Source organism: Chenopodium quinoa, unplaced genomic scaffold (assembly GCF_001683475.1).
Source record: "Chenopodium quinoa cultivar QQ74 unplaced genomic scaffold, ASM168347v1, whole genome shotgun sequence".
Lineage (NCBI taxonomy): Eukaryota > Viridiplantae > Streptophyta > Magnoliopsida > Caryophyllales > Amaranthaceae > Chenopodium > Chenopodium quinoa.
Window position 1 is genome coordinate 1991578 of NW_018743574.1, and position 24562 is coordinate 2016139.

At 35.7% G+C, this 24562-nt stretch overlaps 3 protein-coding genes and 1 pseudogene across 3 annotated transcripts; 2 read left to right on the plus strand and 2 right to left on the minus strand.

Moving 5' to 3' along the window:
* The first annotated feature begins 306 nt into the window (after positions 1-306).
* Positions 307-6946, plus strand: LOC110681961 (pentatricopeptide repeat-containing protein At1g30610, chloroplastic-like). Its single transcript, XM_021858151.1, has 11 exons — positions 307-675; positions 840-916; positions 1316-2649; positions 3283-3474; positions 4111-4192; positions 4326-4514; positions 4765-4878; positions 5233-5323; positions 5397-5554; positions 5848-6270; positions 6356-6946. Exons 1-11 carry the CDS (start codon positions 633-635, stop codon positions 6707-6709), a joined length of 3057 nt encoding a protein of 1018 aa, XP_021713843.1. The 5' UTR covers positions 307-632; the 3' UTR covers positions 6710-6946.
* An 87-nt stretch (positions 6947-7033) lies between these two features.
* On the plus strand, positions 7034-9346 carry LOC110681962 (annotated as a pseudogene).
* A 113-nt stretch (positions 9347-9459) lies between these two features.
* On the minus strand, positions 9460-11980 carry LOC110681963 (probable 2-oxoglutarate-dependent dioxygenase At5g05600). The gene is made up of 3 exons (XM_021858152.1): positions 11363-11980; positions 10514-10835; positions 9460-9857 (listed from the first exon to the last, which is right to left on the minus strand). The coding sequence occupies exons 1-3, from the start codon at positions 11842-11844 to the stop codon at positions 9618-9620; spliced, it is 1044 nt and encodes a 347-aa protein (XP_021713844.1). The 5' UTR covers positions 11845-11980; the 3' UTR covers positions 9460-9617.
* A 1078-nt stretch (positions 11981-13058) lies between these two features.
* Positions 13059-20393, minus strand: LOC110681964 (DEAD-box ATP-dependent RNA helicase 3, chloroplastic-like). Its single transcript, XM_021858153.1, has 10 exons — positions 19850-20393; positions 18560-18696; positions 18065-18476; positions 17034-17132; positions 16281-16505; positions 15566-15943; positions 15002-15145; positions 14823-14918; positions 14328-14677; positions 13059-13758 (listed from the first exon to the last, which is right to left on the minus strand). The coding sequence occupies exons 1-10, from the start codon at positions 20243-20245 to the stop codon at positions 13683-13685; spliced, it is 2313 nt and encodes a 770-aa protein (XP_021713845.1). The 5' UTR covers positions 20246-20393; the 3' UTR covers positions 13059-13682.
* Between the last annotated feature and the right edge of the window lie 4169 nt (positions 20394-24562).

Below are 24562 nucleotides of genomic sequence, written 5' to 3' on the forward strand. Positions count from 1 at the left end.
ATAAATAAGAAATTGAAAACCAAAAATGATGCCAAACAAGCCCTTAATAATGAATACATATAGTCAAATACACTCAATTAAATTCACGGAAAATAATCTTTCAAAATAAGGTTGAGGGTTTATCCTCGTTATTTCATTAGTGACAATTTGAGTGTTTGAGAGTGGACTCATGCTCTCTAATTACAACAAAAATAATGCAATGGGAGTGAAGATACCTCAAATGGTTAGAATTCCCCTCCCAATTTCCGTAAAACATTTATTTTTACAACGTTTTTTCTGTATAACTAGTCAAATTATATACGGAGTAGACACTTGTAAAAAACGGAGTAATCCTTAATTCCTTATAACATTAACCAAATACTCCATATAAAGGTTTTGGTTATGGAGTACTACTTTGAAATGAATGAATAAAAAAGATTTTACCATAATTTAATTTTTTATTTTATTTTTTTATTTTTTAAATCCTGTCATTTTATCAAAGGTTGTTTAGGCAAACTATCCTCTTTCAACCTTCTTCAACATCTATCCTTCCCTCACTTCTCTGAGATATGAATTTTAACTTTCTACTGCGGAGTATCTACCATGCCATCAATCTTCCCATTTCTTGTATGAATTGAGTATTTGAGTGTGTCATGTACATCCTTCAGCAAAATTCTATCTTCTTGCTTAATTTGGGTAAGACCTTTCAACTATTTCATTTCAAGGTTCAATTTTTATTCTCTGTTGTTCAAATTACATTCAAACTCTGATAATTACAAAGAGGGATGTTGCCAATTTAATTAAATTTTGGTGGGTTTATTATATTTTCTTTTATTTATTTTTTGGGGTTGCGCTTTCAGGTGAGCTTAGAGAAGCGGCTGCAATGCCAGTAAATTCAATGGGTTGCATTTCATTGCCAATGGGGTTCATGCTTCAGGCATTTATTCAATATTTTGATAAATTTTTATTGCTTTTTTTTTGGAATTATTTGATGTATTAAATTTCATTTTTTTGGCAGTATAATTTGAAACTATGAGTAAATTTATTGTATACAATTACCTGCTAAAATTAAAAATTCACAGTACAGAACTACAAATTGTATGAATGATTTGTCTGTTGAGCAATTGAGATGTTGATTGTCTAAAATATGGGTATAATATGTAAAATAATTTGATTTATAGTAAAGATTACTAAGGAGTAATATCGAAATTTATGTTAATTGGGCAATTTTTTTGTGTGTAATCTTTATCTGTGTTGCAATTTTCATGTCAATTCATTTTGTTATTGGCATTAATACAGTATATTTATGTATATTATTGTCATTTATAAATTTCAGACACCTGCTATTGGAGTTGTTTCTAATGTGAGAAGAAAGAATGAGCAAAAATTGGTTTTAGTATCGAGGCGACGAAATTATGTTAATAATGCTCTCTCAGCTTCACAGATAGAGAGAGACAATATTGTGGAAGAAGACACTAAATTTAAGTCTTCATTTGACAAGTATTCAAAGGCGATGGAGTCTATTAGGACTGATAGAGAGAAGAAGAAAGTTAAGGGAGGGAGTGCCCCTGGAAAGAAGCAGACTGATGTTGCATTCAGTAAAGATGTTCTACAGCACCGTAAACGGGGTGACACTGTTCAAGAAACGTGGCTTAGAAAGTCGGATTCTAAGGAAGGAGATAGACGCTCTGAAAGGTTTAAAGGAGTTGCTGTAAAGAAAAAGGTGGGTGGTAGGGTTCAAGCAAGAAGCAATGTTGCATTCAGTAAAGATGTCCCACAGCAACGAAAACGGGGTGAGACTATTCAAGAAACGTGGCTTAGAAGGTCAGTTTCTATGGAAGGAGATAAATTCCCTGAAAAGTTTGAAGGAGGTGTTGAAAAGAAAGAGGTGGGTGGTAGGGTTCAAGCAAGAAGGAATGTTGAATTTAGTAAAGATGTTCCACAGCTTCAGAAACGGGGAGAGACGGTTCAAAAAACATGGCTTAAAAGGTCGGATTCTAAGGAAGGAGATAAATGCTCTGAAAGTATTGAAGGAGTTGCTAAAAAGAAAGAGGTGGGTGGTAAGGTTCAAGCAAGAAGCAACGTGTCATTCAGTAAAGATGTTCCGCAGCTTCAAAAACGGGGTGAGACTTTTCAAAAAACATGGCTTAAAAGGTCGGATTCTAAGGAAGAAGATAAATTCTCTGAAAGTTATGAAGGAGTTAGTAAAAAGAAAGAGGTGGGCAGTAAGGTTCAAGCAAGAAGCAATGTGGCATTCAGTAAAGATGTTCCACAGCATCAGAAACAGGGCGAGACTGTTCTAAAAAAGTGGATTAATAGGTCGGATCCTAAGGAAGGAGGTAAATCCTTTAAAAGGTTTGAAGGAGTTTCTGAAAAGAAAGAGGTGGGTAAAAGTGTTCAAGCAAGAAGCAGTGTAGGACCACAGAAAGAGTTGAGCTATGTAGGACCAAAAACTGGTTTAAGCAAGAAACTTGATGTGGACACCACTGCTTCTACAAGGACTAAGTTCATTAAAGAGAAGAGCATGCCAGTGAACGAGACGAGTGTTGATGATGATTTGGGAATGGAAAGTTTTATCTTCCAACAGCCTGAGTTGCTAAATAGTGATCTGGATGGGCCGCGAGTTTCAAAGATGATAATGGATGAAAGGATAGAGAATCTTGCTATATGGTTGGTATTTGAACTTCAGCACACTGGCATATAAATATTCTTTTATGCGTATGCTAGATTTTTTGTGCTAGTCTAGGTGCTTGAATGATCTCAAAATGCAATTTTAACTTAGCCCTTCCTATGATTTGGGGAATACTTTACATCTCTTGTTGTCAAAGTTGTACAAATCTATAAAATTACATTCTCCTTTCCCCAACCAAACCCTGGACCTTTGCATGTGATGTGAAGATATATTAGTAGATATGTCATCTCTAGTGTGGGTGGGGTAGGTTGGGGGGGGGGGGGTAACAACATGCAAGTCATATGCTTTCTCTGGCAATCATATCTAGGGGTTCCTCCATTTATGTGAATATGTGGGCACTCTTCTTGTCCCCCATCCAAAGAGGAGAAACTCGGAGTCTCGGAGAGCATGGGGAGTGAAAGGAAAATATAAGGAAAGTTTGGGATATCATATACTGCATTGAACTTCAAATTTCATGCCCCTTAGTAGTTAGCATCTGGCATGATTGGCCAAATGCTCTATGTAGTTAGTTTTTGTGAGTAGTGGGTTGTGTTGTATTTTTTGCTTATGTTATTACCTCTATATGTGCTTTATCTAGAAATAGTTGATAACATATTTTGTTTTCCTACCAGTTTAAATGATGCTAATACGGACATGCCAGAGTGGATGTTTGCTAAGACGATGAGAAGTGCTAGAATTAGATATTCTGATCATTCTATGTTTAAGGTTATTCAGATATTGGGTAAATATGGAAATTGGCGAAGGGTGCTGCAATTAATTGATTGGCTTCAAATGCAAGAGCGCTACAACTCCAATAATATCAGGTTTGTTTCTCACCAAGTCTCCATTATTTAAAGAGTAACGGTTAAGCAAGATGCCAATAAGATTTTGGAATTTGTAAAAAAAATCCCTGTTTTACCCCTTTTCTTTTCCCAAAAAAGGCTAGGAAATCTAATTATATTTTGGCCCTTAGGTCCATCATGAATTATTTTCGATTTAAGCTTCTCTCTTGAATGTGATCATGAGAAAGGGCCTTTAATCTCCTCTTTCTTTTAGAATACATGATGGAAGAGCTTCTTTGAATATGCTGCAATTCAATTATAGTTGATAGCCATAGCGGCGAGTAGGGGTCATTAAAAATGAAATTGAAAAAACTGTTCTAAATGTTCCCATTCTTTGTGAGAGGAAATTAACAGTGGTAAAGCATCTATTAGTTTTCCTTGTTTTGTTTGGTTATTGTTTCTGTTACTTCCCTTCTCTAGTTTCTTTACAAGATGACTTGTTGATATCAGTTTCAAACATATGTTTTTTTTGGGCCTTGGTGTCTCTTTGTACAAGCACAGGCATTCTGCATTAGTTTGCACTTTGCAGATTACTGTGGCTAATGTCAGATTTGTCATATGCACAACATATATCTGATACCGAAATTTACTTCTGTTAAATCATGCTTTTAATTTTAGATATGTCTACACAGCTGCACTGGGTGTGCTTGGGAAAGCAAGACGACCTGTGGAAGCACTAAATCTGTTTTGCACGATGCAGGTAATTATTTTTTTATGATTAAGCTCCCAGTGTACCCGCCCCTCCACCCCCAAAGTTGTGATATTGGATTGTAGTTTAAAATAATTTCTTCAGTATAGGGTAAATATTGACTGACACTTGTATTTTACTGCAGCGACACAAGACTACTTATCCTGACATTGTGACTTATCGCTCAATTGCTGTTACTCTTGGGCAAGTTGGTCATATGAAGGAACTTTTTGAAGTAATTGACAGCATGAGATCTATGCCAAAGAACTTCAAGATTGAAGATAATGATGATTGGGATCCACGGCTTGAGCCCGACATTGTTATTTACCATGCTGTAAGTACACTAGCTAAGAGTAGAAATTATTTGTTTCTCTTGTTCTACTTGTAGTAGACCATCCTCATCAAAATTGGCATCTAAGATATATATGTTGAAATGTTGGTTGTTAAAACAAGAAGATTAGTGATGAGTTGTAATTTGTCAATTAAAGGGGGTGTGTGGCAAAGAAAGAGAGTTTTGATGACAGCATGATATGAAAAGGAGATGAAGTTAGCTTAAATTGCTTTGGTTTGAATTTAAATACCAGGTTTTGAACGGTTGTGTTAAGAGCAAACAATGGGAAGGAGCGGTATGGGTTTTGCAGAAATTGGAAGAAATTGGTCAAAAGCCAACAAGCACAACATACGGACTTGCTATGGAGGTAAAATATCTTTGCCCCATTTTACCTCATGAAATCATCTTAAACTATTGTGCAAATATTCTGTGAGTTCAATTCTTTCTTTCTTTCTTTCTTGGCTAGTATAGTTGTTTCAATAGCATATGGCTTGGGATCTTCTCTTTTTGTTGTTATCGTGGAGGCAGTAAATCAATTTAGGTCTTTTTTCTTAAAAAAAATGTGTTAACTGATTTTCCATGTCAAACATGACAAGGAGGTTGCAATTATTCCCATACATGCATGTGCTCCCATTTGTCTTTGTTGAGCACACAGATATACCTGCAATATTTTGATGTCTTCAGATTGATAACATAGCTGATTACTGTAACCTTGAACCAGGTTATGTTAGCATGTGGAAAGTACGACTTGGTCTATGAGTACTTTAAGGAAGTGCAACGATTTACTGTCCCTAGTGCTTTAACATATAGAGGTATAGCCTACCATCTATTTTATAGTATTTCTTGGATTTTTACCTTATGACTTATTTAGTTATCACTTTGCAGTTCTTGTTAATACTCTTTGGAAAGAAGGTAAACCAGATGAGGCTATTGCAGTTGTTCAAGACATGGAATATCAGGGACGAGTAGGTCCAGCCAGTCTTTATTATGACCTCGCCCGTTGTCTCTGTAGTGTGGGAAGGTGTGAAGAAGCTTTGATGCAAGTATGTAATAGTTTACATCGTATATTTCATCCCACATTCGTTTCTACTATACTCCATTCTGCATTAAGAGGTTGAATTTTTTTTAAGTACTAAACATATTCTCATAATGGTACTGATTTAGGAATATAGTCATATACATACATATTGACTCCTATGATATACTAAGCCCCTGATAGCCAAAAAAAATAATGCAAGTTTGTGCAGCACAGAGATGTTAGACACTGTCTACCTCCTATGCTATATTGACTCCCTGATAGCAAAAATAATCATGCAAGTTTTGTGACACATCACAGGTCGACAAGATATGTAAAGTTGCTAGTAAACCTCTGGTGGTGACTTTTACTGGTTTAATCCAAGCCTGTTTATCCAGTAAAAATATTCATGATGCGACATACATCTTCAATTATATGCAAAAGTATTGTTCCCCAAATACTGCAACTTGTAACATTATGCTTAAAGCATATCTTGGATATGGGATGTTTGATGAGGCTAAAGAGATCTTTCAAAAAATGATACAAAGTGGAAAGGAAAGCAGAAAAATCAGGAGCGGGATTGTTCCTGATGTCAGTACATTTAATACAATGCTAGAAGCTTGTATCCGAGAGGAAAGATGGGATGATTTCGAGTATGCATATGAGCAGATGCTGCTGCATCGACATCCTTTCAATACCAAGCGGCATCTTTGGATGGTCTTAAAAGCTTCTGCTTCTGGAAAGGTATATCTGTAGCCCACATCTCTCTTTCTCAATAAATTCTTCTACTTGACTTTCAAATTAACTTCACAAATTGTGGATTCCTTAGGTTGAAACAGTTGAAGCAACATGGAGGCACTTGGTGCAAGCTGATCATATCCCGCCACCAAAACTCATTAAAGAAAGGTTTAGATTAAAAATGGAGAATGACAATCTAGTCGAAGCAGTTTCAAGCGTTGCTTGCCATCCTTCTAGTCATCAGCAGTCATTCTCAAAGGAGGCATGGTTAAAGTTATTCGAGGAAAATGCACATTGTTTCAAGAAAGAAGCTCTTGAGCACTTGATATCTGAGGTGAACAACTTTCTCACCAAGAGCGAGACACCAAACCTCATTTTCCAGAATCTGCTCGACTCTTGCACGGAATTTGTTAAGGATGACAACTTAGTAGCTAGTTCAACTTGAATAGACAAAGCCCTTGTAAAATTTCGATGTTAGGATTTCCCTTGTTTTAGAGGAAGATGTTCGACATTATAGTTAATTACTTGTATTGATTTTATTTGTAGTATCTAACATGCTCAAATTTTGTAAAATGGGAGAATAAAATTTGTAGATATGTCGTAAAGGTTCGAGCATGTTAGTCATGTACTCATCTTCTTACTTACCCACAATTCAAATATATAATTGTACTACTGGGGAGCATCTTCAAATTTTTTTGTTCATAGTTTTTTAACTACATAAGAAACATGTATATTCATTTTTCCAAGCTGTGTAAAACTCATTTGCACCTACTCCGAATAACTGAAATGGCTACCCAACTAGAGTTGAGTCATTTGCTCAATTGCACATATAATCGACATGAATTAATTGATAATTTTCTTCACCAATTTAAAATAAAAAACACGTTTTCTCCTGTGTACAACTCATTATTATCACGTACATGTCCATTATCCAATCGACATCCGTACTTAAAGCCGGATTCAAAGTTGGTGAGGGAGATCAGAATAACTCAAACTCGACCTAATTCATCTCACTTATCATATATATTGAGTACGATCTGAAATCAAATCACACCTAGACTTGTTGACTCGAACTGTCAGCTCTTTAGCTCACCAACAAAATAAACCAAAACAAAAAGGCCAACAAAAAAAAAAAAATTGGCGCGCAGAATTCCCCAAAACCCCCAAAATCCACAATCACAACAAAGGAGAGAGAAAAACAAAGTAAAAATGGCAGACAATAGTAAGATGGAAAATCTCCTTAACATGGGGTTTTCCGAAGAACTCGCCGCCCAAGCTCTTGCCGCAACCGGCGGCGATTCCACCGTCAAAGCCACCGAATGGCTTCTCTCTCAACCTCAATCTCGCCTTAAAGCCCCACCTTCGCAATCGATTTCGCAACCCCAGCAACAATCCCAGCTAAAATTGAACAAATTCTTCCTTTCAAACTCCTCCAAACCCCCTTGTACTCAAACCCCAGAAACCCCACAAATTTCCCCCTCTCAAAAACGCCCCAAACTCTCTGTTACCTCTTCTTCTTCAACCCCAATTGACGCTAAACCTTCTGAACCCTTATCGGAGCGAATGCGCCCACGATTTGTTGATGAAATTGTAGGCCAAGACCATATTCTAGGACCCAATTCGTTCCTTAGTTCAGCTGTTAAGTGTAATCGTTTGCCCTCTATTGTGTTATGGGGTCCTCCTGGTACTGGGAAGACCTCCATTGCTAAGGCTCTTGTTAATTCCTGTTCTTGCTCTTATAAGTTTGTTTCGCTTTCTGCGGTGTCTGCTGGTGTTAAGGATGTTAGGGAGGCTGTTGAGGGTGAGGGTGCTAGGAGATTGAGGGATAAAATTGGTGGTGGAAAAAGGACTGTTCTTTTTGTTGATGAAGTTCATAGGTTTAATAAGTCTCAACAGGATTCATTTTTGCCTGTGATTGAGGATGGAAGTATTGTGTTTATTGGGGCTACTACTGAGAACCCTTCTTTTCATTTGGTTACCCCTTTGTTGTCTAGGTGTAGGGTACTTACTCTTAATCAATTGCAATGTTGTGAAATTGAGAAGTTGTTGAAAAGGGCTGTTGGTGATTTGGAAAAAGGGTTGTCATTGAGTGTTGGGAGGAAGGTTGAGGTTGAACACGAGGCAATTGAGCTTTTGGGTTCACAGTCTGATGGGGATGCTAGAGTGGCTTTGAATGCACTTGAAGTTTGTGCTACCACGGCATTGGGCCGTGTTCCGGGGAAAGGTCAATCTTCAGTGGAAAGTGAGGGTAGGAGTTGTGATTTGGATGATGTGATGGTTGTTAATGTGGAGGATGTGAAGGAAATTATGCAGTGTAAACATCTTGCTTATGATAAGGCAGGGGAGGAGCATTATAACTTGATTAGCGCGTTGATTAAGTCTATGAGAGGGAGTGATGCAAATGCAGCTATATATTGGCTTGCTAGGATGTTGGAAGGAGGAGAACAACCACTCTACATTGCTAGAAGGTTGGTTGTGTTTGCGAGTGAGGATGTTGGATTGGCTGACCCTAATGCACTCTTGCAAGCCGTGGCTTGCCATCAGGCTTGTCATATTATTGGGATGCCTGAGTGCAGGTTGAATCTTGCACAATGTGTTGCTTATTTAGCATTGGTTCCAAAGTCAGTGGCTACTTACAAGGCGATAAATGAGGCAATGAGGGTGGTGAAGGAATCGATTGGGGGGAACGAAGGGGTGCCCTTGCATCTCAGGAATGCACCAACGAAGTTAATGGGAGACCTTGGATATGGTAAAGGATACATTTATACCCCTGAGAATCCTACAGCACCACAGAGTTTTCTACCGCCTTCGCTCCTTGGTAAGAAGTTTCTTGAGAGGCCACCTTCCGACACCTGAGAAGCTGTCAAGGCCATTAATTAATCTTTTGTTAAACCCATCTGATTGTTGTTCTAGTCCTTGATCTTTTACTGGCTAGGTTGTGGGTACATTTTGTGTTGTTCAATGGTATAACCAAACGTGCAGCGGCAACTTTTGTTTCACTGTGTATATATTAGATGGATAGTATTTTGTTAGCATCAGATTGTGATATACTACGTATATTGAATGGAATCCAGGAAGAAGTTTTTGGTAACACTATTTTTGAGTATTTGAAGTCATTCAGGCATGAAAGAAAAATGAATTTTATAACATGAATGCCTACCAAAAATAAAAAAATAACTCAAGTGGTGACGTTCATTTTGATGTTCAGAGTCAGCGGTGCAAATTCTTCATTTCCTAAGAATCTTGTCAATATACACGAAAATGAGCATTTAGTGTAAATAATTCCTACAATTTAATGAGAATTTTCAAGGCTATCTAAAGTTTTACAAACAATAAACATTGTAATGAGAATATTACAGTAAAAGTGCATCAAGGTTCCGTTTGCCTTCAGGGCCTTTGGTGTACCATGATTTAACAAAATCTCCATACAGAACTTCCTTGTACCGAGGTCCAGACTTTGCCACAAGCTCTGGAGCGGGGGATATTCTTCTTGTTTTGGCAGGGTCATGAAAGGTGGCCACTGACAACCGTGCTCTATTTGAATTGGTCACTGCTCGATGTACAGAACTCTTGTACTCTCCATTAGTAATGACCTACAAGAACCATATCATACGGTATAAACCAGACATTAGAGCTATTTTGACAAATCAGTCACATGAAGAAGACAGAATATGCCAGCCTAAAATAGTAATTCGATCATTTTGTTCTGACATAATCATTGTTGAGGAAGAGGGATGAAATGAAGGCAAAGAACAACTGTACTAGTGAATTTTCTACTATCATTAGCTCCACCCATTCCCTCATAAAGCTACAATTTTGAAAAAGATTTGGTGCATGCAAATAAATGCAATCATATGTGCAGGTTTTTAGATCATGTCTAAACTTAATTAAATGATACCACAACCCTATGCAATAGTGTAACAGTTGAAGCTCATAGTGAAATAGCATAATCCCGAACTCCCATCTCAATGTAATACGAAGTAAGAATTCAGAAGAGCTCCATAGATTCATATCCTATTACAAGTCTCCAGGTACAAGGTAACAGAACAATCCCAATACATTAGGCTCATGTCTACACTCCACAAGTATACTGCTGTATTTGACAAACCAAGCAAACATCCACTAAGCAAGTGCAACCAATGATGCAAAATACTTGGTATGAAATGCATAAGAATAGGGAAACTGAGGAAGGAATGAGTGCATGGACAATAGGTGCAGAAGCATATCAGGAAGGATGAAAGAGAGGCACCTCGGTTTGATCTGCTAGGATCACAACAATGGCATCAGATAACGGTTGTACAATGACCCATTCTCCATCTTTGAAGACTTCCAGGCCACCAACATCATCCTGGATAAGTAAAGTTACAGCACCCATATCAGAATGAGCCTGCAGTCCTAGCGTGAGCTCTGGCTGAGGGCAAGGTGGGTAATAGCTGACAGTAATATTCTGGTAGAACTCGCCCACAGCATCTTCAATACATGAAGATGGTAGACCAAGACTTTCGGAGATCAGAGCCATGAGCTTCTGAGCAAGCAATTTCATCTGTTCACTGTATTCTTCCACCACATTTCTGGCCAAATACATTTATTTCCAAGTCAATATTGATCAATGATCACCATATGTCAATAAATACTACACAAAGTTTGAGCTAACATTTACATTCACTATCTACAAACTTCATTGTTTTAGTAGACATAACAATAATTCAATAGTCCACAGAAGTTTCATTCTTTGCCACACTATAAATTTGGACTAGTCTAGACCTTGGAGAAATTAGTTTGTCTCAAAATATGTTATTCCCTCAAATCTTCCCAACAAAACCAAAAGATTCAAAAGTCTCGGGCTTTCGACTATAAATCGAATTAACTACAAGTCTCTAGCACAATTTCCTTCAATTATGTTCAGGCAAAGATACACCCTCACTAAACTTGCCTTTGCATTAACAATAAGGACATTAGTAACACACAACCACCTTAAATTTCATGATCTTTTCCACTAAACCTGATTTCAATCTCTAATTTCACAAACCACAATTTCTTTAAAAAACTAAAACATCACATAAATTTCATCAAAATCAAACAAAATTACATAAATTACCTATAATTAGGAGGATGAATGGGCCAACGAGAAGGATCCCTCCTAGAAAGAGGAAAAGTATGATGATCAAAATAATCCCTCCAATCCAAAACAGTATCATCCTTCTCACTAACAAGCATCCGACTTCCATACCCTTCAGAAGCAGCAGAACCCTGATCACAACCATACTTAAGCTTCTCAGAAACATCTAGATCCTCAAAGAAGGATGATCCAACAGTGCGCATTTGATCAAGGAGGGTATTGGGGACGCCATGATTGATTAGATTGAAAGCACCCCAGTTACGGCAAGCAGAGGATAATTGAGGAAGGAGAGTTTGGGAGGAGAGAGAAAGGTCGATGAGAGGGATTGTGGGGGTGGTGGAAGATGGTGGTTTGTGGTGGTTGGTTGGGCGGAGTTCTGGTGGTTGGATGTATTCTGGTGGGAGGATTTTGGATTGTGACAAGGTTTGAACTTGGGTGGGTGATTCTCCGGTGACCTCCATTGAAGAGAGGATTTGAGGGTATTTGATGAGTAGAGTTGTATATTTTTATGCAGTTGTATCAGCATATTAGTATGTTGATAGAGGAGAGGGAGCAAAAGAACTCGCCATTCAAATGATTCAATAGCCAACCTTGTAATTAAAAAAAAGGCAAAAGCTAATGGATGTCCCGAGACGTTGGATAAGATAATTAAAAGTAAAGATACTCCCTCTGTTTTTTTTTATATGCATCACTTTCCTTTTATGGGTGTTTTTTTTTTTATATGCATCACTTTTATATTTGGTAAAGTTATACTATATTTTATTATTTCTCTCTCTTACTTTAAATCTCACTCAAATTATTTTATCATTTCTCCCTCTTCTATGTCCCCACTTAAATAATAAAATATCTATTCTCTCTCACATATTTTCTCTTTCATGGTCCACATCATACTTTTATTATAATAATTTATTCACCCACTCACAATATTATATTTATCTCCTAAAACTTTGTGCATTCTCAAGTGATGCATATAAAAAAAATGGAGGGAGTATTTAATTAAAATGAGCCCTAGTTACAACGATTATTGCGTAATTTTGTCAAGCCTACCCAAATTAATACTCCGTACCACTTTAGAAAGCATTTAATGCTTATCCAACATTAAGGGGCATTTGTTAGTAAGATCCTTAAAAACATTAAAGCAAAATGCTAAAAGAAATGACAATATTTTTACACATTGTTAAAAGTAGTAGTCAGTGAATAAACGTTCACTGCAATTTTATTTATTTTTTCATTCCCTTTCTGCTATTCAATTTATAATTAAATAAATACTCCCACCGTTTTTAAATACTTGCTCCACTTTTCCTTTCCGTCCGTTTTTATATACTTGCTCCATTTCTTTTTATGGAAAGCTTTTACAATATTTAATCATTTCTCACACTTAGTGGACCCAACATAATAATCTCTCTCCTCCTATTCTTCCACTACTTTTGCTTTTTATAATTTTTTATTTTCTCAATTACCCCACTACCTCCATATTTTATTACTATATCCAATTTCTCCTAAAACTCCGCACATAGAGAAATGGAGCAAATATTTAAAAACGGAGGGAGTACATAAAAATTAATCGTATATGATACTTGGATAGTTGTATGTTGTAAAATTTGGAAAAATATATCAAAAGTCCTATATCAATTGTAAGGAGACAAATTTGCAACATATACAGCCTATGGCGATATCAATAATAATTAGTCTCAGCCTAGCTCAGTTTGCAATTTGCAGAAATAAGTTTTATAGCTACTACAAACTATTGACGAAAATAAGATTCAAAAACAGCTATCAAAATAAGAAAACAAGAAACTAATGTCATTTTCATACAAGATACAACCCATAATTTGCTAAACTTCCCAACAAAAAAGTCACAAACAGCCATAAATGGCCACGGCGAGCTTTCCACTGTATCTGACTACACTATATACACCATGAATTTCCTGCACGGATATACTCCAATGACTTTACAACAAAAGCTATGGCGTGGAGACGCTAGAAAACAGTAAATACGAATATGAGGACCTTGATATAATTACTAATAATTTTTACTAATTAGAAAATGTAAAAACTCCTGTGTGAACTATGTTGTTGCAGTGAAGAACTGATGATACATCAGTGGAGCTCCGAATGATCCAGGCCGGATTTCAAAACCAAGAAACCACTTGAAACAGCATCTCTTGAACGGATCATAACTTTGAAGAGACTATACTTGGCCGGAATCTGGTAGATGAACAAAAGTAAGAGGCGTGAGAGGCATCTATCCCCAGACCGTCAAAACCTTGGAAACTTGAAAGGTTAGGAAACAAAGTTTCTAGTATGATTGCTTGGTGGGGCAATCTGATGCCTTGTGTCCACTTTTCCCACAATTGAAGCACGCACCACCAAACCTGTAAAAAGGCGAACAAATCAATGCGTCAAGGTAAAACACCAAGGAAGGCGACATAAGTGGAGATCAATAGCATAGTACCGAAAGAGGCACAAGGCCACACAACTAACAACTAACATGTGTACAATCAGCAGAAATGACAGATGTTGCAATGAAATTTTTTCGCAGAAATTTAAAATCTTTGATCTTCATTTTCACATATAGAACAACAGTACTACTTTCCAATCTTCCATTTTACAGAATTTATGTTTACTTCATAGCAAGCAGGATTTTATTCTTTCAACACTAGAAATATGGCCAAGGGCTTCCAAGTTCAACTATTGTCTTTCAAAAATATCCTTGTTGGAACTTAGAACTGAAACAATGTAATTTGGACTTTTCGGAGGATACCAAACAGGCTCTGCTTTCTTAGCTCTAGTATCGCATTGGCTTTGCACGGGCATTCATGTTTCACAAATATTGTGCATATAGTGCAAAAACAGGAGCCATCTTGACTTAAAAAGAAAATTAAATGAAACAAACTAGACCCCAAAACTATTCATATCCCAAAATTACAGAAGTAAGATATACCTGTCCCTGCTTCCAAATGATGATGGTGATGACCTGTTTGATCGTCTAGCGCCACCACCAATCAGCCAATCATCCCCACTGCTTCTTGAGTTTGAGGACCACCTGCTGCTAGAATCATCTCCACCGCTTCTTGAATTTGAAGACCACCTGTTGTTGCTAGATCTGGAAGAGCTTCGACCACCACGCCTAAATGAACTGTTGTCATTGTCACCAAAATCGAAGTCTTGACTCTTACCCCAACCACGGGGACTTCGTGATCCTCTTCCACCCATACCTCCACGGCCACCTCGATCTCTGCCAAATCTTCCGTAGTTGTCACTTGGAGGCCCATCATCTTGCAGTGCAGGCAACTGTAAATTACAGCAAGTATGATAAGAATAAAACATCATTCTTCAGAATAAAGACACGGTTTTGTATTCCAACATGGTTGCCTTTGATTTAACTATCAGGAACTTTTAAAGGTAAACAATAAGTATGTTAGAAAATCTTTATAACCTTGGTAATCTTGGATAGTGAATTTCCAGGAGGTAATTCTTGACTCAATAGCTGCTTTGCAATTTCCTCAGGCAGATCAAAAACAGCGCCTTGAGCCTGAAAGACAAACAAACACCAATATCAACTAAAAAATCTATCCGGACATTCCTACAAAGAAATGAATATTGTGTATTACTCACACTCTCATCAGCAATTAACTGTATTTTTCCGATTTCATCCGCAGCAGCTGGATAAACATCAGATAGAAATCCCATAACAGATCTAGCAGACATGAATCCTCTTGCAACACTGGGATCACGCGTCAATTGCAATGTTATCCACCCCTGAAACAGAAAATTCAATGTTGAATGAAAAATTTGGTTCTTAAATTTGATTTCACATTTATACTTTGTACTTTCTCGAATCTTTTTTGTTGAACCCACTTTTCAAAATCGTCTGTTCTTTTATGTCTTCCCACTTTACTTTATTTGATTCAATCATACAATCTTAACCCACTATAATTGCACCTTTACACACACTATCTCATACTTTATTCACCCTCACCCACAATTTTACACACTTTTATATAATCCTACTTTATTTTACAGTTTTACACCCAATTGCCTTCAAAAGAACAAAGGTAGTAAATACAAGCATGCTTGCTGAAATTTGTGCGGTTAACTTTCTAAACATAAGAAAGCCAAAGTTTGTACTTTTCATACTTTGATTAACGTATCTAGTTCAAATCAAAGTTTATCAATTACCTGCTCATGACTAAGAAGAGATTTTGATGACGGAGGTTGGGCAAATCCGCTCATATGAGCTAATGCAGCTGCCAGAGCTACAGTTCCTTGCTCGTCAAGCAATTTCTGGGCAGTGGGAGTAAAGAATTCAATGCACTCGGAATGAACCCCACCCAGAGTGGCTACAACCTGATCAACAGACGATGCCAAGATCTCATCAACTGAAGGTGGGGTTATATACTCAAACTTACACCCTACATCCCTTTCAATAGATCGAACTGTTCTTCTCTGGTTGCTAGTGTACATTAAAATGGCTGTGCCTAACTTCCCTGCTCTCCCAGTACGACCAGAACGATGCACAAAAGTCTCAGAATCATTCGGCAGTTCATAATGAATAACCTACAGGAGGAAAGTAGCCAATAATTATCATTGAGAAAAAAAATGGAGAGAAGAAAACATGAGAGGTACATTGGTTAAAGAGATCCAGAAGGTTATAAAAGGTACAGCATATTCACGTGAGCATTCCCAAAAAATTATATAAAAAAGTAGGAATCTTCGAACTGTCTAGTTGCCTAAACGCAAACCCAGGCAAATTGCTCAAGGCAAAATGTCAAAAAATGTATAGAAAGCAGTGTACCTACGCTTAATTGCAAAAGGATATAAAAAAACTAGTACAGAAAAACTCCTAATCAAAATTTTTAACAAAAAAGAAAAAAAAAATCAACATTGAACTAACCAGGTCAACATTCGGTATATCAAGACCACGTGCAGCAACGTCTGTCGCTACTAGCACAGCGAATTTTCCTTGTCGAAAGCCATTCAATGTCCTCTCACGTTGGTGCTGAGATATATCTCCATGCAATGCTTCTGAAGAAATAATACTTGACAGTGCCAAAGATACTTCATCAGCATCTCGTTTGGTCTGTGTGAACACAATGGTCTTACCACCCTTTGCATACACCTGCAAGGCACATGACAAAAAAAAAACATATATATATAAGTTGTAAAATATAATATAAAATGCCAAAAACTGGAAACTGAGAGCCTATAGATCTGAAACGATCCCAGACCACAGCTACATAAACTTTTCATAGATTATACCATGAACATGAAATCACGTATATTGCACAAGCAAATGCGAACATTTGGAACCTTCATGGAATATACCATGAAAGTTGACCCGCAATAGAATTAGGGCTTTTATGACGTCAAATTTACCAAAATGTACCCAGAGCCTACATCTTTACAGAGATGCAAAAACACATGTTCCCATGGGCACACAAATACTACCACATAACTGAAGCAAGTAAACCATGACTTCACCAGTTATATGATCAGTACTTTAGAGTAAAATTGCAAAATGAATAATGTGTCACCGTGGGAAATAAATTGATATCAGCACATGATATAAGAGAGCTAAAATTTACAGAAGGGACTATAGAAACCAACTGACTAAGACCAAATGAACAAGTTCCGCCTTGAATCTTACCATGATAACATCGCTAAGGATAGTACGCTTCGAAGTTGCAGTAGTTGAAATTGCATACATTTTAATCCCTTCAGCTAACTTCTCATCCTGCTCACCAACCTAAAGAAAAGTTTATCCAAAACATAAAGACCAAGTCAGGATTTATCTCAACTAGAAAGCATCAACATACCCACAAATGTATAATATACAAAAGGTATAAGCCAAATGAACTCTTCGCTCAAAAACATGCAATGGTCTTATTTCAATTTTCAGTGACAAATTAATGACATAATTTAACTTCATATTAAAATAAGAAAGAGATGCTAGTTTATAATTCAGAACTTATTGCATGGGTTATGTGTACTTATGGCTAAAGGCTTGGCTTTTTTTAACTCAACAAAACATAGATTTCCAGAGTAGCACCTGGACCAAACAATTAATGTTTCTTTTACTTTTTGTTTGGGTGTGAGAGCAAGGGAGGAGGAAAGTGCATGGCAGTAACGCCCCACTCCTTTAACAATCAGTATAATGTAACTACTCTTTCAACCCTTAAACCATATCCATGACACCTATACCCATAGATGAAACATATGTGACACATAATATATTTGCTATGATGCTCAAAGTTGGATTTACAAAAATGAAGATTAAAATTCATGAGATTAATCTCTCAAAGGTAAAATATTTCATCCTATGAATCTCTATTGCCCACGTACAAGATCAAAGCAAGAATAAAATTCCTAAAATTTATCACGATAGATATCTCTCCAACATTATTATTATGCAAAACATCTGCAAAAACACAAGTAAAGTTCACACAAACTAACTTCTACAGACTTCATTATATTGAAAAAATCTCTTGCTGTCAATAACTAAGTGCACAATGCCACAACTGATATTTGTAGTCAATTACAATTGGAGCAAAAGGCAGACTGCATAATACAAAGAGCCAGACAAGATGTCAACACATAACATAGAGATGCATTCAATATTTCAATTACGCAAAGATAACAACAGGGTAGCTTCAAGGTAAAGATGAAAAAGGAAATTACCAAATCAATTGTCAGAGGACTGTTCAAATATTTCCTGGACAATTTTTTCACCCAGGTAGGCATAGTTGCCGAGAAAAGCATGCTTTGCCTTTGAGCTGGAAGTTTTTCCAATATAACCTCCACATCTTCCTCAAACCCAACAGCGAGCATTTGGTCAGCTTCATCAAGAACCAAAAATTCAACTTCCCCCAGTCTGAGGCTGTTACTGGAGACCAAGTCAATAATTCTACCCGGAGTTCCCACCACCACATCAACTCCACGGGAAAGAGAATTCTGCTGTGCACTATAAGACACACCTCCATAAACACAAACAGTGTTCAAGTAAGGTGCAGATTCTTTCATTTCCTTCTCAACTTGCCTTGCCAACTCTCTGGTTGGAGCTAGAACTAAAACTCTTGGAAGTCGTCCACGCCTAGATTCCCAAAAAAATAAAAAATTCAGTGATCTCAATTCATTAATATGTTTAAGTAGATGAGTCATTTATATGATAATTACCTTTGAGAACCTCTTTCGTCATCCTCTTCAGTAATCCGTTTGAGTATTGGAATACCAAAAGCCAAAGTCTTTCCTGTCCCAGTCTTTGCTCGAGCGATGATATCTTTGCCTTCCAGAGCAGGAATCAGCACAGCTCGCTAAAAATAAGCAAATATATTTAAAAAACAAATAATATACCAAATAAATGTTACAAAGGGCACTAGCAGATAATTGAAATTTTAAGAGATGTAGCGAACCACAAATTCCTATTCTTGTCAGAAGTTACTAATTTATACTAATAATTGTATATTATAAGAAAGTATGAAGACTACATGACAAGTAACTTCGGGATTAGAAACGTCTCATTAGGTACAAAACCATTAACTTAGATAGTGTGTAGTAAATGATTTACTGGTCAAGACTAAGCTTCCCACTTCCACACCGAATATGAGATTGAATTACCTGAAGCACAGCATTAAGAGCCACCACAAGATAGTTTACTGACTAATGCATATTAACCCTTTTTAATACTATGCACTACCTGAGATGCACTCTATCTAATACACTGTCAAGTATTAAGTAGTAAGCACTACCACATGTAACAAATTTGACAAACAAAAAAAAAAAAACTATACCTCATCTGAGTTTAAATTTTTCTTAGTAAATCCTTTACTATATACTTGTAGTTAAAATATATGAAAGTTCCACTCAATTAAGAGCTCAAATTTCCATAGGCATTAATGAAAATATACTTCCAACCTGATAGTTGGTCCAAAGTATTGTTCTTATTTTCTAACCTGTTCTTCCTACCTGATGATACTATATACTTTACACATTCATTAGTATTTTACCAAAGCACCAATTTGCTCCACTCCTTTCATATGTAAGGACCTCTACAAATTACAGTTCCCTTTCCTCACTTATATATATTGCAGAATATAAAACCCAATTCAACCAACAATGGAATGAGCACAAACACAGCCTATAACCTATAAAACCAACTCTCAAAAATAGCCTACTCTACGATATTCAGCTAAGTAGGTTAAAGTCTTGGACGACAACTCTCGAGACCTAATATCAAATCACGTATACATCACTACCCTTTGCAACTACCTATACAACAACCCTCCTACACTCAGCCTACTATACACCGTAAACTGAGTAACACAAAGCTAGTTAAATTTCATTACAAGCAACAAATATGCATAAAATAGCTTAATTACCCACATAAAATTATTCAAAATTCTCAAACAATTCACATTATAAATTAAAATTTAAAACAAAAAAAAAGGGATAGAAAAAATAATAAACCTGAATTGGGAAGAGTTGGGTAATGCCTCGTTTGGCAAGAGAATCAACAAGTCTTTGAGGAAGCCCCAATTTCGAAACATCAAGTTCATCCGCACTAATTTCAGAACCTTCAATTTCACTCTCACCTTCACTCTCAAACTCTAATTCACTCCCTTCATCAAACTCCTCTTCAAAAGAACCCTTAGAAAAATCCCCAGCAATTCCTTTAAAAGCCTCCTCACTCAACACGGAGTTAGGAGTAGCAATTGCAGCAGACACCCACCTCAAATTCCTCGGTTTCGAAGCGGAAAACGGGAGAGAAAGTGCAGGAGAAATACAAAACTTAGTGGTGGTTTGAACAGAAGAAGGGGTTTGGTAAAGTACTGAAGAAACCCCAACAATTGAAGCAGAAGCCATTGTTGATAAAGATTGAAGCTTTGGGTTAATGGGTGAAAATGGGTGTGTTCTTCTTCTTCTTCTTCCTGCTGAAGTTGCAGGAGAAGAGGAGAGAAATGGAGGGAGGAAGAGAGAAGAAGAAGATAGGGTGGGAAGAGAAGAGAAAGAGAAAAGAGGGGTTTGGAGTGATAAGGCAAAGTAGTGGCTTTATAATGTATGAATGTATGGTTTTGCATAACTCCACATCGGTGGGTTTTGGGTTTTACACTTGCATACAATTACAATACACAAGTTGAGATTTTTGTACCAAGTGCAAACAAAATTTTGGGATGTTTTTACCTAAAATATCTACTTTATCGAGTGTGAAATACGGGGTGGAGGAGTACTAGAATGGTAGAGTTACCAAAAATAATACGGAATATGTATAGAGTTGGGCATGGATCGAGTCGTACAGACTCATGTGTTGTGTCAGCGTGTCTCGTGCTCAAGCGAATGTTGCTTGGAATGAGACAAGAAAAAGTTGTGTTAGGTAGAATTCATGTTGATTTTTTATGAACCAGGCCTATGCATGACCCGACCTTCATGTTCGGTCATACCATGTATGTAACCCCCTTACTGATGCATTTATAGTTGTTATTTAGTAAAAAAAAATAAAAAAAGCCTAATGTTGGTCAGACCGTAGTGTATTGAAAATGGCATTCATGCATGACCCTTGCCTACAAAGCGTGTCTCTTATACAGTCAAGTCATTTATGTGTCAATGTCCTTATGTAGACCTACTCCATGCTCAACTTCAAACATGCACATAGTCATTTTGATGTATCAAGCAGTATAATGATACATGTACATAACAACCAATTTCAAAATGCATTTTCTTTAATAAAAAATCAAATCAAATTAAAACATGAATAATTCATTGGTGGTAAGTTTTACATTTGTGATAGCAAGTATAACACCTAATTAAGATGTTAAATGTCTATATCAAAGTTAACATGTTGCTACTTTAAATTCTAATGTTCAATTTAGTTTTTGGACAGAAATAAATAAATAAATAAAAACTAACTCAATAATCTTTCACAAAAGATTCAAGTTGAAAAATAAATTTACCCACCTAAACCAAATTGATTTGCAAGGGGCTAAATCTCAAGGAATAGAATCAAATTAAAACCATGGGTTATTTGAATGAGCTTGGTGACAAATTTATCATAGGTGTAGGGTAATTATATTGATATTGCAATTTTACTGATTAATAACCACCCAAATGCTTATTTTCGTGCACTTCGTATTTACTTTTCTAATGAGACATGGGAAAATTTGAGAAACCTATACTCTTTAATAATAGAATAAGTAACGAATACTTGGGTAGATATAAGTACACCCTTCTTCTCACTTAAACTCTATTAAGTTAACTTCAAAGAAGGAATTTGTTTCAAGGAACTATCTATACTATCTTCACCCAACACATTAAATATATACATATTAATTTTGAAATTCTAAATTGTTTTTTGCTTCTACCCCCCAACTCCCCCATGAAAAATTTCTACATTTTCCTAAGTTAAAAAAAAAATAAAAAAACATTGAATGGATATTATTCTACTTAGATATATAAAAATCTACTTAGATATATAAAGTTGAATACTTGGATTAGTAGAAACTTCATAATGAAAGGCCCCTCAAGTAAATTTGGTAGTTGCTACATTGTATTATTTATAAAGTACATTGATCACTCTAACAAAATTTGATACAATTACAATAAGGAATTACAATTATATTTATACTAAAACATAAAATATTAAATATCAGTTTAAATGATTTATAAACTCTTAAATATAGATGTAAGTACTAGGTTAAAATCCCGTGCTATACACGGTTGTTAAATATTTTTTACAATAATACTACACATATAAAATATATATAAGATATGCAGAAATATTTCATTTGGGTATATATGGATTATGTGTCAAATTGGAAAGAAAATCTTATAATGTGTAAATAGTTTATTTATTGAGTTTACAAAATAAAACATTAAAAAAAAAGGAGGGAAATTTTTTCACAAGTTAATGACAAGTGTCATTTGTTATTCGCTTTTAGTATAAGTTAATAGATAGATTATGATAACATAAATTAATAATATTTTTTTTAAAAAAAATTGTTCAGGATTGAAAAGAAACAATAGAAATACAATTCAACATCTATATCTATACTTCTATACTTTGTATTTAAAAACACAAACGATCATCCTCATCATGCCACATGTAAATTATATTTTTCACCAATGTCACATGTCATCTCATTTTACCTTCTACTAGGGGAGCCAACGCGCGCGATGCGCGCGGTATGGCTAGCCAATGTCTAAAAGTTATATCGGCTTGTCTTTACACCTTTGGTATGCGGTTGATTTAGTTGCATGTATAAATCGTTTTAGTAGTTTGTAGTCTTGTACATTTTACATAGTTACGAACATATATGAAATGATATATGAAATCTTAAGTACTTTTAAATTATTAAACTTAAGTGTAGTGAACCTTTAGAAAATATAACAGGTTTGATGTTCGCCTGCTAGAGTATGAGAAACAACAAAGCATCTATAAAATGTCTCGCCTCAATAGATCAAAATGCATGATAACTTATATGCTACAATTTACATATAGTAGTGTAGTAAGAACATCACATAAAAAAAACAAAAAAAACAAAAAAAAACCATCACATAGTGTGCATGTATAATATGAAACATTGATCACATGTTCTTTCTTTGTGGTAAATTATACTATGTATAAGAGTAAAGCTCATAAACCAAAAGTATCGTTTCACACTTGTAAATGAATCGAAGTAACAAATTTTTTCATTGTAAACAAATAAAACAAATGGGTTATAAATGAAATATGTTGCTTCCAAATGGCCTAATAAAATGACTTTTGGTTTCTCATCCCAAGCTTAGATCCAACATAATCAGCATCGGCCACTAAGCTGTTGGATTCGATAGTAAGAAAACTGTAGTAGTTTCTGTCAGGAAGCCAGTTGCTAGTGAATTTGAACCTTCTAGAAGAGTGAGATCATGTACGACCATACTTCAGAGGGATTATAGGCAGAATAAGATTCTCACTCATTGACTTCAATATTCCTACAATTCAGTGAGCAGTTTCTTTAATCACTATAATCCTACAGAATAAACAATTTCCATCAAATTTAGTTATGCACAACAAGGACCAAAGTTAAAATTAATGTAAAACTAAAATGTTGCTTTGATAATAATATTTATAAAGGTTAGCAAATCCTAGAATAATTAAAACCCAAAAATATAAAGAATGTGCACTTATCAGGTTATCATAGTGGTCTCGATTCATTTGAGAATTGGTCTAAAGTCGATAGTGTCATTAACCTCGTCTAAGTTTCAGAATAATTAGAACACATGAGGGAGAATATTCTATTTAACATTATTTATGAGCATCTTATATTAAATTAGTTCTTTATACAATTGTGTTGGCAAATACCATAGTTAGACTAATGAATTAATAAATCATCTAAGCTTTAAAACACATGATTCTACAAATAAAAGTCACAAAGACATTGGTTTTAGATAAACCAATACTAAACATCCACTTTTTTTGTAAGATTTCCAGACAATCAACATGAAGTGCAAAAGTGATAATGTGTGACTACCTTTCAAATTTCAATACATTGAAGCCATGACTCTCACTCTCAGATTATTAAGCCTCTTAATCAGATTTTCAATATCATTAACTTTCAATACCAAATCTAGCAGCAATACCTCTTAAATAGAGACCCTTGGGAGAGGATTAGAGGATATATGAACCTTAATGAAATAAGGATGTTCGACCCGTCAATTTCCAACAAAATAATTTTGTTTATTAGACCTTCTTGACGTCTAGCCTAAGCAACTTGTCCCAAAATAGTTCAGAGGAAGATAATTAATGAGATGGAATTAGGAAAGTCTTTGACCTATCTTGTTTTCATCAAAACTCTAGAAGACATCAGAAGCAAGCACCATTACGAAGGTGGAAGTAAGAGGAAATCACAGAAAACGAACAGAGACAAGAGTAAGTAATTAACACTAATGGGGGTAGATAAGTAAAATAACATTTTAAGGGGCATATATGTCCTAACACTATTCATAACAGTATTTTTCCACTTTTTATAAGGTAGGGATATCTATACCTATACTTAGTTATTAGTATTTAAAAACACAAACCATTATCCGCATCATGCCACATGTAAATTATATTTTTCACCAATGTCACATATCATCTCATTTAACCTTTCTCAAATTAAAAAAAAAATACACTAGCTTTAATTCAATACATGAATGAATATTTGGTTC